Genomic DNA, 18,849 nt, shown 5'->3' on the forward strand with positions numbered 1-18,849 from the left:
GGTTCTTAACTATGATTCCACTGGAAGTCGGAAGTTGGATTTTTTATACGTGTGTGTGTGTGTGTATACATACATACTTGGGGACTGACTGTACTATATTTCTCATAATAAGGAACTTAAAGTGAAGATTGCCTGGAAGTACTGTCTTTCTTGCCCTCTTGTGGTGTGTTTACATACTGTACAAGAGAAGAGTAAAATTCCACTCTGTGAGCTGGTATATCAGCGTTACAACTACCAGATTAAGAACCAGAGATTGGAAATGTTACTTTTTCGAATAGCAATTTATATTGACCAATGCTACCTGCTTTAATACAAGAGCTGTAGTTCAAAACCATAAGCATTTCAAGTTCTAGTATGAGCATCTAAAAAGCATATGGAGTATCCATTCATTACTTCATGACACTAAAGAATGAATCCACTTTAAATCCCGTTTCTACCTCCTGCAAAATTCTGAGGTTAGTAGTTTAGTGAGGCTGTTAAAGGCTCCTCCCTGAACTACAAACCCCAGAATTCTGCAGGAGGCAGCAACCAGATTGAAAGTGGATTCATTATCTAGTGTGGTCAGTCTTCCTAGTGCATTGTGATCTCTGTCAATAGCTCTCTTGAGACAATATTCCATTGTGCTTCTTCAGAACCTTCTACTGAAAGAGGATTCCAAAGACTGAAACCTGGGACCTGTTGCCTGTCAAGTCTGTGCTTTACATTGAGACTCCTTCCACACACCACACAGAATTATATGGCAGTGTGAACTGGGGGGCCTTCCACACAGCCACATATCCCAGAATATCAAGGCAGGAAATCCCACATAATCTGAGTGTGGACTCAGGTAACCCAGTTCAAAGCAGATATTGTGGGATTTTCTGTCTTGATATTCTGGGATATAGGGCTATGTGGAAGGGCCCTGAGTTCAAAGCAGATATTGAGGATTATCTGCCTTGATATTCTGGTTTATATGGCTATGTGGAAGGGCCCTGAGTTATGGCCCTTCACTACTGAGGTGACAGAATATTTGTTTTAAAACACATCTTCATCTTTCCAGTGGTAGGCACATTGTGTAAACAAGTATTCATTGTCCATAATGATATGGTCTCATTTCTTTGTTTCCTTGATTGTATGCCCCTTGCCACTTAGTCCCCCTCTACACTGCCAGATAATCCAAGTTATCAAAGCTGAAAATCCAAATTATTTTATTTGAACTGGATTATCTTAGTCTACACGGCCATATAATCCAGTTCAAAGCGGATAATGTGGATTTTATATAGCTGTGTAGAAGGGGCCTCAGATGGAGGTCTATCAGTATCTCCACAGGAGACATTTCAACTCTAAAACACATGAATGTACCAAAGGACTAGATTTTCATGTTCCACTTGAAAGTGCCTGTGGGGTGGAATAGAAAACTAGGAAACTGAACGTATACTTTTTTCATCAGTGCTTTCCACAAGGAGGGGAGCACACACTTCATTCTTGTTGGGTCTGTCTTCCCTGCTTGTTTTTCCAGAACCCTGAGATGACACCAAAATTAGGTTGGTGCAAATGGCAGAGGATGAAAGAAATACTGAACCCCAGAATTTGAGCTCAGTACTGAATGAAGTTGGGAGTCCTTCACGAAAATCCCCTCCCAGTTGCCCCAAGCTTCCCCCCCCCCCCCATTTCAGCAGATTAATTTAAAGGAAGAAGATGCTGTCTGAATGCTCTGCTTGTTCAGTAATCATTAACCAGAATTCTTAGCCCTCTGGATCCAGAGCTTCCTTCTGCCCATTCTACAAAGATGAGATCTCTCTGCCCCTAACGAAGACACTTCATTAAAAAGAAAGAAATCAAAGTGAAGCAAAAGCTGCAAAAATACCCTAGCCACTCTGCCTCAAAACAGCCTTCATAACCAGCTTCAGTTCTATTCCTAAGGAAAATCCAGGTATTCATTTAGAACCCCTTAAACTTACATGCAATACAGCATAGTGTAAACATGTTGAATCTTAAGGTAGGCTCAACATAAGGCATGCACAGGATCACTGCATTCATTTTGCTTCCTAAAAACCTCATTTCTAGCTCTCTATAAGTTGAGGTCACACCCTACATTCTTTACACACACGTGAGCCATGTTTCCTCATCTCCGGAGCCACTGAAATCTTGGCAGTTACAGAATGAAGGACATGGAGGGCATTTATTGAAACTCGCCTGGAACCAGCCTAAGGCAGGACTACAATTTCTTAGCAAATATAAGCTATGGTGAAGATTGATGAGAGTTGCACTCCAAATTATCTGCCCATCCCTGCTCTGAGACCATATTAAGCACATGTTTAATGTTATCTTGCAATCTGTGGGGTTTTTATGCTATCATTATTTGCATAGCCTTAATACAGCTCAGGAACATCTCTGATAGCAGAAACAAAATTGGTGAGGGAAAACCCGGACAGAATATAAACACAGATAAATGATATGCTTAAAAGATACATAAGGGGGGACGGGACACATTCGCTGCCAGTGATATTTCTTCTCTTTCAGAGGCTTTCTGCTCCTCTCAGGCTTCCCATTAATCTGAAACTATACATTACATCTTGGCACTGAAGCTGAACAGGTACAAGCTGAAAAGTCTATTTATACATTTTTTCCAGAATTAATATATCTTCTTAGATCTCACCAACGTGTATTCCAGCAGCAAAATCATTTTTGCTTACCTCCTACCTTGCATTATTCATTTACACTTTACAGAATGCCTGCACATTGTTGAGCTATAAAGCTAGTTCTTTATAGACAAATGAAGCCTTCTCTGTGTAGGTGTTACAGCTGCTAATAAAAGGCCATGATCTTGTGAGCTGGCATTACGATGATGGCACAGTAGCAGAAGGGTAAAATGGGCACAAGTGCTGCAGTGAAGGCTGGGGATGGATAAGGCTTGCAAAACACTTGTCTCTGTTATACAAAGGGATCTTATAGCACCTTAGAGACTTAGAGAAAGAGGTCAGTAGCATAAGTTGTCATAGAGAAACCTACTTCCTCAGATTCTCAGTTGTGTCAGTTAGGTAATAACCCTGACCTACCGATTTCTAAACTGCTAAGGAGATGTCAGAGCAGCTTTCTCTGATAACATCTTTATCACACAATGCTACGCACCACTCCAAAAGATGCCTTACTCCAGCATAACAAATTGTTACACTAGCATGGGGTACCATCGGAACTGCAGCCAAAATAAAGTGGACCGGCATTTTGCCTACTTCATATTAGCCTACCAGGATACTAACTGGCAAAAGTTTTTTTTCTCATCACTGAATATAAGAATTTATAACACCGAAGCATTTGGGAGCTGATCTTGCCCCTTCCTCTGGATCTAGGAGGTATCTGAAAACTTGGAGTGAGGTAAGAAGATGAGTGCTTCTCTTCTTAGGAGGCCTTCAGTCCCATGATGCGATCTGTCATATAGCCTGCCTTCGTTCACTTAACCATCGGGCCCTATAAGTAGTCCATCGTCTTGGGCTCTTATCCGATGGAGAAGCATTGTGCATTTGGATCAATCTAGCCTGAATCCTGTCCTGCCAAGACCGGTCATCAAGCTCAGTGGCAGCAGCCAATGCCAAGAGGAAATAGCTGGTGGCATCTTGTTCATCCTGACAATAAAAAACAAGGCAAAAAAATACTCAGTGAATACTGGGGTGACCAACTTGCAGCCATGGATTAAAGGGAGATTTAGTTGTAACAAATTTTGCGCAATTTTAATGATGTGGTATCACTCTAGCAAATGTTTTATTTATTTTCATTACACACATATGCACATATGTCTTACAAAACTGGAAATGACCTCCAAGTAGTAACTGGGATTGAGAACCTGACAAGATGTGGGTGGTGGGTTGCATTTAAATTGAGAATTATATCATCTGGAGGACTCTGGGGTGTTTTTTTAAAGGGGTGATGTGGGAGAGATTTGGGGACCACATAAAAGGCCAACACATCTGCAAGCTTCCCTCGAGTTGTACAATCCCACCCCCGTCATAAACAGAAATGAAAGGCAGAAAATTGAAGGGGAAAATGTTGTAGACTTGAAGAAGCCAGAGCAGGCTCTCGTACTGGAGTGAGGCAGAAGACAGATGTAAACATCACTACAGAAGGGAGGAATCTAATACATGTCAGCAGATACCTTTAGAGCTATTACATAAATTAGCATGGCCTTGCCTAATGTGCCCTTTATACATAGGGAGAATACTCCTCCTAACATCCTTGACTATTGGTTATATGGTTGGGAAGGACTGGGTTGGGGACAGCTGATTTAATGCTGTAGTGAGTAGCTTCATTTAAGCACAGCAACTGGCCTTGTCAGACCATTAGTGAGAGGCACTCCAGCTGTGTGCGGCAGCCTGCAGTTTCTCACCTTTAATTTGTGCAGGGTCAGGTCTCCCAGGCGGTAGTAGACCTTAGAATAATACATGGCTTCCTGAATGCCTTGCAACAAGGGTGGGCGCAGAGAAAGTGTCCTCAGATAGCAGTCCTCAGCCATTTCATACATTTGCAGAAGATAGTATGCAGTTGCAAGGCGATGGAAGGCCACCACTTCTTGCCACTGATCTCCTGGAAAGGAAAAAAAAAAAAAGAAACATTATGACTACCAAAAAAATCATGAACTTGTGAGTGAGCAATGTTCTAATTCAGGATTTGCTTCAAATTCCCTTATTTTTAAAACACACCAAGGTGTCAATCAGCAATCACTTATTAATAACTAAGCCAAGATCCAGAAAATCTTTAACGATTTCAGTGTTTTTATATTACTTCACTTCACCAATAAATGTTTCTTCTAAAGGTTGGAGAGAAAGGGAAGGACAAGCCACAATGAAGAAGGACGGAAGTAAAAAAATCCCTCCCCCCTTTTTACTTCCTTTTTCTTTTCTCTGTTTTTCTATTTTTCCCATTCTCATTTCATATTTTAAATCTATACATGGAAAATTTCAATAAATATTTTTTAAAAAACAATAAATGTTTCTTATAATTCTAATTGAATCATTCTGACTGCAGAAACAGGAATCTGTCTGGAGAAAGAGGCATAACATAACAATTCTTTCCCAAAAACTGTGTTCTTGGCTCAGAGTCACTAATATGCACAGATTAGATAAGCTAGTTACAGGTAAAGCCTCCAAATTTATTTAAACGACATTTTAAAAAACAAATTTCAACTTTTGCGATATTGCTATGGGGTTTCTTAAATCTAAAAAGGCTTAGGTCTTTTGCATGTATGAATCAGGCTCTGCTCTGTTATATATGATAGGACACCTACTCATTTCCCTTTCCTCTTTCTTATCTAAAATCAATGCTGGCACATTTCCTTTGGAACAAGAAAAAGAAAGTGCCCATTCAAATCTGCAGTGACATTTTCTGCTTCTCCTCTCACACTTCATATGTACTGTGGATTGCCCTTGGAATTTTGTGATGGAAGCTGCTTAGGAATTGTCATTTTTTTTTAAAAAAAATTGTTGGACAATTACAACATTTCTCTGTCTGCTTTCCACCCTATGAATTTTGATATGACTACGCCATAAATCCAGTGTGCTTTCCTACCTACATCCACACTGAGCCTGGCTGCCAAGGTAGCAAATTCCAATGCATTTTCATAATTCTGGAGTCCAATCTGCAGCTCTGTCAGCTTGTTGAACAGCCTCAGCTCAGTCTGCAAGGCCTTCAGCTTCCTAGCCAAAGGTACAGCTCCTCCCTGCCAAGAACAAGAAACAGAGTTTTCACCTTACATCACAAGTTCCTAGCTACCATGTCACCTCAAATGTTAAGGGAGGTCTTCAGAAAGAAAATCTGACCATCACACCCAATCCCAGCATTTACCACTGCATTCACCTCTCTCTAAAAACCATCATTTATTTTCAAGTCTAACTGAACCCAACAAGGCTTAAGGCTTACTGATTTCTTGTCCATACTAATGGACATTAAGACATCATTGCCCACATATTCTGTCCTGTCTCTTGAGCTTCCAAAACAATAAGATACTGTCTGGTATTGCATTTGTAATAGTAAAATTTGCCCATTCAGCTCTTGTTGTAAAAACAAAGCCTTCTCTTCAGGTCTCAAGTCAACACAACTCAGTTTAGTCTTCTGCTACTATAAGAAGAACACCATGCACATATATTTCTGAACTGAATGGAAGATCGCCCTTAGGACACAACATTCAAACAGCTAATGCCACAATTGGAAATGCCTATATTTTATGTATTCCAGGTTTTCAATAATATTGCTATCCAAAATTGTCTTTAATATGAGAGACTGTCTCATTCTTTAGTTGAAGCCCAATCTTCTAATTTAAAACTATCAACCAATGAGAATGGCTTAGGCAGCATCATAATACAATACAATATTTGATCATTCTACCTTCACTTGTGGGTTTCACTCTCCCAAAAAGTCAGGCAAAACTGTTTGAGAGGCCAATTCAAGTTCCATGAGCATAGGTGGAGAGAAACTATGCCAAGACATCATCATACAGCACGTGTACTTCTATAAATAACAAATACCATTTTTTGTTGAACATATTTAAAGATTCAACTCTGAATTTTTAAATATGTTTTGGCTGTTTTAGATAAACACCAAGCAGCCTTACCTCACCTTCAGGTAGAAAAGAGGTAAGACTTTAAAAAATGAAGAGAGAGAGAGAGAGAGAGAGAGAGAGAGAGAGAGGAGGAAAGACTATACTGGCACATGTATGTCAGACTTGTGAGTTGTATCACTAGACTGAATTTATGGATTTTGCACACAAACACTGCCTGACAGTTTATTTCTTTCAACTTTCTTCTTTCTACTTATGTATTATCTTTCCAATCAGCGTCAACAGTATTCATGTAAAGCTTTGACATGAACATCCACATGGGTATGGACTGTTGCACATGTAGGGCTGAGGGTGGCTACCCTGTAATATTCCACTGCTCTCTGTCTGTTCCGGACTCCATTGAAGAAGACATCACCAGCTTCTTCATACAGTTCCATGGCCAGGTGAAGCTCTTCGGGTCTCAGTGCTGACTCTATGGCTGCCTAGAAAAGAGATCCAGTTGGAATAAAAGGTTATGTAGTATGCATCATGCAAAAAAAATGGTACCCATTATCACTAAAACGTAAGAATAAATGATGATAGATCTGAACTTTTGCAATTGGGTATGTATGCAAATTTCATGTTTCATTTCTGAATAAACACATGAACGAAGAGTCTAAGCAGGTATATGTTGGCTGAGTCTCCCTTATGTCTAGGACCAGTTTTTGATTTTAGAGTTCTTCCTCAAAATTTGGAATACCTGTATTTGCATGTACATATGGGAACCCAAGTCTAAACAAGAAATTGATTTATGCTTCTTATACACATAACCTTAAGGTAATTTTATACACAATATTTTAATACTTTTGTACATAAGCAAAGTACATCAAACCATCAGAAAGCAAAGGTATCACTATCTCAGTCATGTCTGGACAATTTTGATATTTGGTGTATTTTGAATTTTGGAATTCTGCATATATTTTTTCAAATTGAAGGTAAGGTTCTTACACAAGAACTGAGACTAGAATTGCACACAATTTATATTTTTGACTGACATATCAGGTCTGGATCACTATTACATAGCATGAAGACTTCTTCACAATGATAGCTGACAGTCCTTGTGATTATGGAGGATCAGATTTGCTAAATGCTGACTCCCCAGCAGTCATCCCTTTTAAAATATGACATGGATTACCCCAATGCCCCTCTATAAAAAAGTTTCTAGAATTCAAACCCCTTTTTAATACATAGACTACAAATAAATTAAATTAAGTAAACATATTTAGTTACATCTGTTCATAGCTGCCTATTTTTTAAAGAATAGTAGTTAAATTATGACCTTAAGTCATAGAATTTGAGGTTTTTAGTAGGGTATTTAAGAGACCAAAGTAAATGCAGATCTCCTGCATAAATTAAGTCTTAAGTCAGAGCACAAATCTGCACACTAGTTTAATATAGACGTGTAGACCTGACGCTACATTGCCATATAATCCATTTCAAAGCACATAATTATATTGCATGTAGAAGGGGCCACAGTGGGTCCTCCTGTTTCTACTGTACCTGCAGATACATTTCCACAAGTTCATCCTCTTGCATTTGATAGTAGAGCCGTCCAGCCTGTAACCAGGCCTGTGCTGCCTTTACCGTTTCCTCCATGTCAATGAAGAGCCTCAGACTCTGCTTGGTACAGTCCAAGGCCTGCTTCAAAGATCTGTGGAGTTCACAGGTGCTCCATTATTACAAAGAACACATGGGTGTTCAGGCTCAAAGTCAAAGCCAATGAATCAACTTCTGACAAGCCCTGCTAAGCCTCTCCTTTGTGTCATCAGCTGTCCAACCCTGGAATGTTTCCAAATGTTCAACACCTTACACACAAAAGGCAGAGAACGTAAAGCTATTTTGCAGAAACCCTGTCTTTAACAGATCTACTGCAGTAAGAAACAAAGAAAGGCAAATATGACAGGGAGGGAAAGTGGAAAAACACAGAAAACGGACAAGTGGAAACACTGCATGAATTCTCTGAATCACACCCGAGTCTCCAGCAAATTCCATGAACAATCCAGAGGGCCTGCACAAATAAAAACCTTATCAGGAAACATTCCTACCATTCAGACTGAAATATTCCCTTTAGACTGTCTCATAATCAGCACAGCAATGAGGTGAGGAGATCATTGTTGGGGCCGCCGCTAGGCCGCCGCCGCCGGACCGCCGCCGCCGGCCGCCGAAAGGGGAGGCCGAGTGCCGACGCAAACGCCGCCGTGAGGCCGAGGAGGCCAAGCCATCGCCGCTGTTGTTGCTAGGCCGCCACCGAAGGGGAGGCCAAGCGCCGAGGGCAGACGCCGCCGAGGAGGCCAAGCCATCGCTGCGGGGCCCGTCCCACCTTCAGGCAAGTCCGCCCCCGCCGGCAGAGGCCAGGATCCCGTTGGGGCTGCCCTGGATAAGATCACCGTTGCCGCTGCAGGGGCCTTCACTGAAGCCGCCGCCGCCGCCAAAGAGGCCTAGCCGCCGCCGGGGGCCGCTGCCGCCACAGAGGCCCGAACCATCCCAAGGGCCACCATCGCCGCTCCGAGAGAGACCGCCGCCGCCGCTGCAGAGGCTGAACCACGCCGGGACCATCTGAGCGGCTGGCTCGCCCCCCTCCGGGGCGAAGCGGCGAGACTGCGGAGCGAGAAAGCTCCGAGGTGAGCTGTCTGGATCTCTGGGGGGCTGGCGGCGCCATTGGGCGCTGCCCTAGCTAGGCCGCGGCTGTGTAGCCTTTCCATCTGGCCGCACAGGACGCGGCTGCTGAGTCAGCACTGCTCGTTGCTCCCACTGGTAGGACTCCTTCCATCGCTTCTGCCCCCTCAGGCTCCTGTTGAGCGGGCTGTTACATTGTAGGAGCTCACAGGAGCCAGTGGAGCTAGACTCTGGCCCACAATCTTTTCCACCTTTTGGGCCCACCAACACTGTGTAGACCTTTGCGCTGACCCTCTTTGTGTTGATCCTCTTTGTGCTGTGTTGATCCTCTTGTGCTGATTGTTATTGTGTAGATCAATTATTAGACCAACTGCGCTGACCACCGCCGTGTCGACACCTCCGGAAACCCATCCGCTATTTGACACCAACCGTCCAGTTTACATCTGAATCATAACGCTCTCCCAATTCTCAATCCTTGATTGTTGTGTTTACATACTGTGAATATCGTATGTTATAGTTCCTCCATACTTTGCTGATAATGTGGGAATAAGATCATTACATAGCACTTTAAGGCGCCTGCCTCCATTGCCGACTGATTTGCACTTTACCTTACCCGTTTCCTCCTGCTGCACTTTAGTAACATTGAGGGCTAAGTTTTGGCTTATTGCACTTTAATACCTTGATGCACTTTAAAACCTGCACTTTAAGAACTATTTATTGTAGCCGTGGAATTTGCTTCTGTTATGACTGTTGCACTTAAGACCCCAGCACTCTAGGGACCACCCTGTTCTTCGGCTGAACGTTGACTTCCTGTACTTACCATCTACCGAAGTGTGTTGTCTCCATCCATGTGGTCCCCTACCCTCCTATTTATTCTGTCTCTGATACTATTGACTGGTGGAAGGAGCAGGGGAGGAGGAGAGCTGGAGCCGGTGAAGAACAATGGGGAGGAGAGGGGGGATAAAGGAGACCAAAACAACTGGCAAGAAAAAACGCCAACATCTCAAACATCTGATGGAATAGAGATTAAGTCCCTGGTCATGAACCGCGGCATGGAGGAAGGGAGGTGTTCCGCCAGCCGAGGGGCCCCCATAGAGGTCGTGGTGGGAAGGAGGAGATGCGGGAAAAGGAGACCTCAAATTCGGCCAAATTCGGACTATTTATCCAAAACATTAACAATTCCAACTCGGTCTCCTAAGGTAAATTGGTGTAACCAGGTGAGCGGACCCTCTGGACTGAAGGTGGTGCTGTTGAACGCCAGATCTGTCAACGGAAAAACGACCTGGATCCAGGACCTCATCCTGGACGAACGGGCAGATCTGGCGTGCATCACGGAGACCTGGTTGGATGAAGCTGGAGGAGTAAATCTGACCCAGCTTTGTCCTCCGGGCTTCTCCGTGCAGCACCAACCGAGATCCGGAGGGCGGGGAGGCGGGGTCGCAGTGGTCTATAGAGATTCCATCCATCTGACCAGGTGCCCCATCCCGCAGACCGCAAATTTTGAAAGCGTCTACCTGAGGGTGGGTGACCGGGACGGAATAGGGATTCTGCTAGTGTACCGTCCACCTCGCTGCACTACAGTCTCCCTACCTGAGCTAGCGGGGGTGGTCTCGGACCTGGCGTTGAAGTCTCAACAGCTCCTTGTGCTGGGAGACTTCAATGTCCATGCCGAGGCGACCCTCACAGGTGCGGCTCAGGACTTCATGTCTGCCATGGCAACCATGGGGCTGTCCCAACAAATATCTGGCCCCACCCACTGTGCTGGACACACATTGGATTTGGTTTTCTGCCAGGGATGGGAACAGGGTGGCGGTGTGGAGGAGTTGTCCATCTCTCCGTTGCCATGGACCGACCACTTCCTGATCAGATTTAGGCTCACTGCGCCCCCCAACCTCCGCAAAGGTGGAGGACCCATTAAGATGGTCCGCCCCAGGAGGCTGATGGATCCGAATGGATTCCTGACGGCTCTTGGGGATTTTCCCGCCACCTCGGTAGGTGACCATGTCGAAGCCTTGGTGGCTCTCTGGAATGGGGAGATGGCCAGGGCTATTGACATGATTGCTCCGGAACGTCCCCTCTCAAGTAGCCGAGCTAAACCAGCCCCTTGGTTTACTGAGGAGCTGGCAGTGATGAAGCGAAGGAAGAGGGAACTAGAGAGCGTGTGGCATTCGGATCCGAGCGAGTCAAACCGAGCACGGTTTGTGTCCTTTCTTAGGGCATATGCCGCGGCAATAAAAGCCGCAAAGAAAACTTTCTTTGCGGCCACTATTGCGTCTGCAAAGAACCGTCCGGCGGAGTTGTTCCGGATTGTCAGAGGTCTTTTAACTCCCACCACTGCAGGTGGGAGCCCTGACAATTCGGTCGCACGCTGTGAAGCATTTGCTCGGTTCTTTGCAGACAAAGTCGCCTTGATCCGTTCTGGGCTGGACGCCGCGTTAGATGCAGACTCCGAGAATGTAACAAGAGCACCTGCTTGTCCCATTTTGATGGATTCTTTTCAGTTTGTGAAACCCGAGGATGTGGACAAGATACTTGGAGGAATGAGGCCCACCACGTCCATCCTAGACCCCTGCCCATCCTGGCTTCTGAGGGAGGCCAGAGGGGGATTGGCTGAGTGGGTAACAGTGGTGGTGAATGCCTCCCTTCGGGAAGGCAAGATTCCAGCGAGCCTAAAACAGGCTATCATAAAGCCGCTGTTGAAGAAGCCATCACTGGACCCCACTAAATTGGACAACTTTCGGCCTGTTTCCAATCTCCCCTTTTTGGGCAAAGTCATGGAAAGCGTGGTGGCCTCACAACTCCAGGTATTCTTGAGAGACACAGATTATCTGGATCCGGCACAGTCTGGTTTCAGACCGGGGCATGGTACCGAGACGGTCTTGGTCGCCTCAGTGGATGATCTGCGCCGGGAGCTAGACAGGGGGAGTGTGTCCCTGTTGGTGCTCCTGGACCTCTCAGCGGCCTTCGATACCGTCGACCACGGTATCCTTCTGGGGCGCCTTGCGGAAATGGGTCTTGGGGGCATTGCTTTGCAGTGGCTCCAGTCATTTCTGGAGGGTCGCACCCAGAAGGTGTCATTGGGGGACTCCTGTTCCACACCACAACCTTTGTCTTGTGGGGTGCCACAGGGTTCCATACTGTCCCCCATGCTGTTTAATATCTACATGAAGCCGCTGGGTGAGATCATCCGGAGTTTCGGGGTGAGGTGTCATCTGTACGCAGATGATGTCCAACTCTGTCACTCCTTCCCACCCGCTACTAAGGAGGCTGTCGAGGTCCTGAACCGGTGCCTGGCCGCTGTAACGGTCTGGATGAGGGCGAACAAACTGAAATTAAATCCAGACAAGACAGAGGTACTCCTGGTCAGTCGCAAGGCCGAACGGGGTATAGGGTTACAGCCTGTGCTGGACGGGGTCGCACTCCCCTTGAAGGCGCAGGTTCGCAGCTTGGGTGTGACCCTGGACTCATCGTTGAGCCTGGACCCCCAGGTTTCTGCGGTGACCAGGGGAGCATTTGCACAGCTCAGGCTCGTGCGCCAGCTGCGCCCGTATCTCGGGAAGTCTGACTTGGCCACAGTGGTACACGCTCTTGTCACATCCCGCCTGGACTACTGCAACGATCTCTACATGGGGCTGCCCTTGAAGACGGCCTGGAAGCTTCAGCTGGTTCAGCGCGCGGCAGCCATGTTACTAACTGGAGCGGGTGGCAGGGAGCACACAACGCCCCTGTTGTCCCAGCTCCACTGGCTGCCGATTTGCTACCGGACCCAATTCAAGGTGCTGGTTCTGGCCTACAAAGCCCTAAACGGTTCCGGCCCAAAATACCTTTTGGACCGCATCTTGGCCTACGAGCCCACGAGGACCTTGAGATCGTCTGGGGAGGCCCTTCTCTCGATCCCGCCTGTCTCACAGGCACGGCTGGCGGGGACGAGAGAGAGGGCCTTCTCAGTGGTGGCCCCCCGGCTGTGGAACACTCTCCCTGCACACATCAGACAGGCGCCCTCCCTCATGTCCTTTCGAAAGAGCCTTAAGACATGGCTCTTCGAGAGGGCATTTAATTAAGTGCCAACATTACGGTAAAGAAGAATTGGAACGGAACAAGGAATATGAGACGTGTTATGATTCCACTATGAGACGAGCGGATTTTTAGTGTAGTCTGTAAGTGTTGTTAGTTTAGATGTTGTTGAAACTGGGTTTTTGTAATTGTCTTTTATGTGTACTGTACACCGCCATGAGTCGCCCTTATGGGCTGAGAATGGCGGTCAATAAGTGCATTAAATAAATAAATAAATAAATAAATTCTTACAAAACAGATGGAACAGAGCAGTTATGTCATAATGAACTGCTACCCTATGTATGTTACTGCAACTGGGTGCAAGAATAATAGAGACTGTTTAGAGTTTCATTCTTCAAGAGATGTCATATTCTGGATCATCATATGTATTTTCCACAGTGAGTAGCTTCAATATTAAAGGAAGGGAAAGGATGGATCTCAGGCTGATGCGTGCCAAGATAAAAACTCCACAAAGATTGTGAAACAATATGAGAGTAAATTACTCGCATGGGATATATTCCTTCTTCCTCAAGGTAAGCAGATCAATGATGTGAGATGTATGCATGTAGATAGAGGGATAAAGTTGAGATCATACAGATGTTAGAAAGAGTGTATGCTAGGATGTGCAAGAAAAGATAAAGGTGTAATTTTAATAAATACTAGCTGTTTCCTGCCACAGGTTGTTGTGGCCCAGTCAGTGTATATGTGTTTTGTGTATGTATATGTGTGTGTATATATTTGTGTATATGTGTGTTTGTGTATACATATGTGGGTTTGCGTATGCATTGTAATGTAATATTTGTGTTTTGGCCTTTTAAGTCTCTTCTGCTGAGTTTTTCAGTGTTTTTATGAGTGATAGTCACTTGTTGGCCTGATAGGTGTATTGTGTCCAAATCTGGTGTCAATTGAACCAGTGGTTTTTGAGTTATGTTAATCCCACAAATGAACATTACATTTTTATTTATATAAATTTGCTTTTCCTGTATTTTTAAAATCAAGCTTTCTTTTAAAAGTTTGTTTTAGGTTTCTATTGCTCCTCAATGGAATAATGATCATTTATTTTATATTGGCTCTATAATGCTTTCTCATCAAATCTATACCACAATAGATGTGTTGTTTTTAATGTGCTAACAAGCTTTGTTACTGCAATAAATTAATGCAAAAGCTCCCCAAGTGGTGAAATTTATCTGTTTGTCATAGTACATGGTCTTCCTTATGTGCATACTTTGTTTTGTGATTGGTTGTTCAACTTAATTTGAAATTCTGAGGAAATCCTACTGTGGGAGGGAAAACAAATATAGGAAATGCATGTATCCCTTAAATACTAGTTTAATTTGACACACTGAAAATATCAATCTCTTTGTTTGTGTTAAATGACACCACAGGAGACCTTGGTGTTCAAATAACTGCATCATGAGCTCCTTTGGCCTTTGTAGGTTAAGGAACAAACCTTGCATTAAGCATGGAAACTGACCATAGGTCATTTCTCCTCATTAATTTATGTTCCTCTTCCAAGAGGGCCAATAAATCAAATTTTAATTCATTTTCCCAAAAGACAATAATCTTCCATTAGTAACAATGCCTAGTGTGTACCTTTCATGTTCACCAAAGGGGATCCACAAGTTGATCAAGAGAGGGACAACAGTGCTGGGCTATCCTATTGCCCTATTTGTTTGTTTTGCTTGCTTGTTTGCTTGCCCAGCCACAAGGATTCAAAGCTGGTGAATTTCAGCTGTTGTTTTCATTCAAGTACTGAGGCACCACTGTTAATCTTGAACAACAGAGCTCACACAACAGGAGCGTATTTTTTACATACCTTCCCTCTGAACTCACTCTGACCTTGTTGAGGAAGGTTAGTCCATCCAGATGACTAAATGGACAGTCACAATTAATTTTATATGCACAGACATCTTACTAAAAGATCTTAAGACCACATGGCATCCCTGAACCCAGTTGTCCACATACATCAAAAGACTAAGAAGTTTAGTGAACACATTTCTTACTCGCTCTTTTCTCCAAAGCCCCCAGGACAACATACACCCACTAGGTTTTTGCTGTCCATTCGACTTTACAGAATAACTGATGCAATGGAAATTGGCCCTATCCAATATGGGTCTGTTTGAGGACTAAGGTCTTTGGGAGAGACCATTCTCTCTGTTCTAACAGCTTCTAAGGCTTGTTTGATGCGAACAAAGCCTAATCGATAGCCTCTGGTTGTAAGGAGACTAGCATGGCTCCCTCTTTTCTCTCTTTCCATTAGCAAATGGCAATGTAGCTGTTCCAAAAGGCTTTTCAGATTTGACTGTGATGAGTTCTTATTGTCTGCTAATGGTTGACATTTTAAATATTGTGATTAAAATAATTTTAAATAAATTCCATTTTATAGATGTATAATTGCACATTAATAATTTTTATATTAGTGGTTTTTATATGTTTTTAAAATGTTGTGTTTTTGTTGTGCATTTTGGACCAATAGCAAATCTAAAGTAAACCTATCACAAAGTTTTATTGGCAGTGTCTAGACTGAGGGAAGTGAAGGCACCTCTCTATTCTGCTTTGGTCAGACCTCACCTGGAATACTGTGTCCAATTCTGGGTACAGCAATTTAAAAGCGATATCGACAAGCTGGAAAGTGTCTAGAGGAGGGCAAAGTAAAATGATCAAAGATCTGGAGACTATGCCCTATGAAGAGCATCTTAAAGAACTGGGTATGTTTAGCATGCAGAAGAAAAGGTTGAGAGGACAAAGGATGTCATAAGGAAGAGGGGGTAGGTTTGTTTTTTTGCTACCCTGGAAACTAGGACTCAGAGCAATGAGTCCACCTGAACATTAGGAAGAACTTCCTGACTCTAAGAGCTATTCAGCAGTGGAAATCTCTGCCTTGGAGTGTGGTGGAAGCACCTTCTTTGGAGGCTTTTAAACAGAGGCTGAAAGGCCAAATGTTGGGGGTTGTGCTTTTCCTGCATGGAAGGGGGTTGGACTAGATGGCCCATGTGGTCAACTCTATTATTCTATTATTCTAACTATGTCATGTTGGCTCTGTATTGGTGAATATGCTTTTGTGTTCCCTTAAGTCATGTTAACGTTATTCATTTTTAACTGATAAAAGATTTTTTGAAAAAATAAATTTTGAATAATTTAATTTTAAAAACCCTGAATTAGACAAGAACAAATTCCTACAAAATATTGTATTACACAAGGGGCTACATTCACTTCCAGTACTGGTCAACTTTCCAAAGATTTATGCTGAACACAATGCACACTCACCTGGCAGTATTGACACTTTGGTAGAGCTGGCTTAGAGACTGCAGAAGCTGTCCCTCCATTTTTCTGTCCTGGAGTTGCTGAGATAGGAGAACTTGGTGCTCATGGTAGATAATGGAGGCTCCAGAATTTGGGCACACCTTACTATAGAAATGGCAGAGGGACTCAGTTGCTTGAAGTTGACCTGTATGGGGTAGGAAACAGTATCACACGACATATAGGGAAGTAAAGAGACAGTTTTCTTAACCAAATTTCTTTAAAGTCAAACTACTCACTCATCACACTCCGTGTCTTCAAGGTGACTGCCAAGGCCAATTCATAAAACAGTTTGCTTTCTTCCACCATATGCCTCTCCACCTGTGTTTGGGCCAGCCACAGCAGAACCTGAACCAACTCCAACTGCATGTCATCTCTAGTCTGGAGTTCAAAGTACAACTGAATGGCCTGCTGAAAATAGTGTCCAGCTAGGCAGTTCGCCCCATGAGAAACAGCCAAGCACCCAAAGTTGGCTAAAGTAATGGCTTGGTTTCGCCTGTTCCCAGTCTCTCGGGCTTTATTCAAGGCCCATAAGTAGTTCTCTGCTGCCTTCTGCACATGCCCTTCTTCCTTAAGGGCAATGGCTAAAAGATTGTGGACCACCCCATCTTGTGTGATGCTGTCTGTCTGTTGTAAAGAATGCAAAAGGTCCAACATGATTTCCACTGCTTTTTCTGGCTGGCAGTTCAATGCATGCATCCACCCCAAGGAAAGGGAGGATTCAAATGCTTCTTCTTCACCCATTGCTTTCCCAAGAACAACAGCTCTGCTTGAATAATGCACTGCTCCTTGCAGCAGCCCATGTTTGAGGTACACTTTGGATAAAATTGCACAGAGGTCTTTTTCCGTGGACACGGCTCCACTTCCATGGGAGAAGGCCAATGCATACTTTAAATATAGGCAGGCCAAAGCAGGGGTGTTGATGGTGCTCTTCTCTTGGACTTTAAAGAACTTAGAGGAATTAGCAAGAATGAAGCCAGCTCTCCAAATGGGAGTCAGTGACCCTTTGACATTGCTGGGGGAATAGAGCCTGGCAGATGCCAAGGCAAGATGTGGCAAGTATTTCTTGTCATACAGGTATGTTAGAATAGGCATGGTGTCTAAGGAGGCAGCAGTGGAGTCCTGGCTGGAGAAACTAGCACAAAGACACTGCAAGTGCTCTGCAAAAGGCAAGACCTCCTCATACTTGCCCAGTTGCAAGAGGAGCCTGATGACAAGGAGGCAAGCCCTAGCTTCCAAAGCAGTGTTGCCCACAATTATGGCTTCCCTCAAGATATACACCACCACCTCTAGTTCAACGCCTGAACTGAAGCAGTGTCCAGGTAAGCAGGCCAGGAGGGCCACTCCTTTCCCAACCATTGGCAAGAACTTTTGCTTCATCTTCTGCTTCAGGTAAATTGCAGCAAGGTTGATATACAATGAAGTGAGCAGGGGCAGGTCTTCAAATCCACAATCCATTGTGCTCATGGCTTCTTCAAAATAGACTCGAGCTTGGGAGAACTTGGCTCTCTTGACACAAAGCCGACCCAAGAGAAAGCATATCCGAATGTGAGCCCAATCAAGATGGCCCCTTTTGGCCCAGTTCCTGGATGTCTCCAGGTATAAGACCAACTCCTCCTCACTGGAGAAGCCATAGAAGGTGGAACTGAGGAAGGAAAAAGAGAGGTCATAGAGACTTTGGAAATGAGACACATAACTGTCTTGGTTGAGGAAAGTCAGTATAGGGTCAAACACATCAGAGTCTTCCATGTGGCCAGCATTCAGGTCAATAAAGAACTTGGGATCATCAAGGTCATCTGGTTCTGGCAGAAGTAAGTGTTCCAGGATAGAAGGTGAAGATTCACCCACTGGACTGGACTGTTCGGAATCACTAGGAGTGGGCAAGCTGTTACTAGACTGCTTACCCCAACTCTCGAACATCCAGCCATCTTTAAGTCCCTCTATAACTGCATCTGAAAGAGACAGATAAGGCATATGGAGATGCTTCCCTTCAGGAGGATACATTCCAGGAATACAAAATAATGTGCAGTTTTCCCCTTTCATACATACTCACGTGATGGTGTCTGTGGATACATGGCCACAGGTTCAAAGCCATCTGTGGGACAAAGAAGAGCCATGAAAAAACTATCTAAAATCATGCCTGGTCAACCAAAGCTTCTTGGACACAACTACAAGATACTTTAAGACTGAAAGTTTAACTTAAACTTGGGTAAGAAAACATCTCAGAAAAATCTCAGAACCTCAAGGAAGCACAGCAGCCTTTTACAGGAAACAATTGTGATGTTAGTTCTGAATAAGAGCTACTGCTCTAATCC

The 18,849-nt window shown here is 44.2% G+C and overlaps 1 protein-coding gene across 8 annotated transcripts in view; it reads right to left on the bottom strand.

The window, feature by feature from the left end:
* Nucleotides 1–262: 262 nt before the first annotated feature.
* The window catches only part of SH3TC2 (SH3 domain and tetratricopeptide repeats 2), a 57,950-nt gene continuing 39,363 nt past the window's right edge, over nt 263–18,849 (bottom strand). For 7 of the 8 annotated variants that reach the window (XM_060765091.2, XM_060765095.2, XM_067463717.1 and 4 more), the window contains 8 exons: nt 18,588–18,629; nt 16,774–18,486; nt 16,502–16,682; nt 8,066–8,216; nt 6,886–7,008; nt 5,539–5,689; nt 4,361–4,557; nt 263–3,602 (listed from right to left, as the gene is read on the bottom strand). In XM_060765091.2, coding sequence (XP_060621074.2) covers nt 3,411–3,602; nt 4,361–4,557; nt 5,539–5,689; nt 6,886–7,008; nt 8,066–8,216; nt 16,502–16,682; nt 16,774–18,486; nt 18,588–18,629 — 2,750 coding nt within the window. In that variant the 3' untranslated portion in view covers nt 263–3,410. The remainder of the gene's footprint in view (nt 3,603–4,360; nt 4,558–5,538; nt 5,690–6,885; nt 7,009–8,065; nt 8,217–16,501; nt 16,683–16,773; nt 18,487–18,587; nt 18,630–18,849) is intronic. The other variant, XR_010909197.1, reaches the window with a different exon arrangement.

The sequence above is a fragment of the Anolis sagrei genome, chromosome 2, assembly GCF_037176765.1.
Source record: "Anolis sagrei isolate rAnoSag1 chromosome 2, rAnoSag1.mat, whole genome shotgun sequence".
Classification (NCBI taxonomy): Eukaryota; Metazoa; Chordata; class Lepidosauria; order Squamata; family Dactyloidae; genus Anolis; species Anolis sagrei.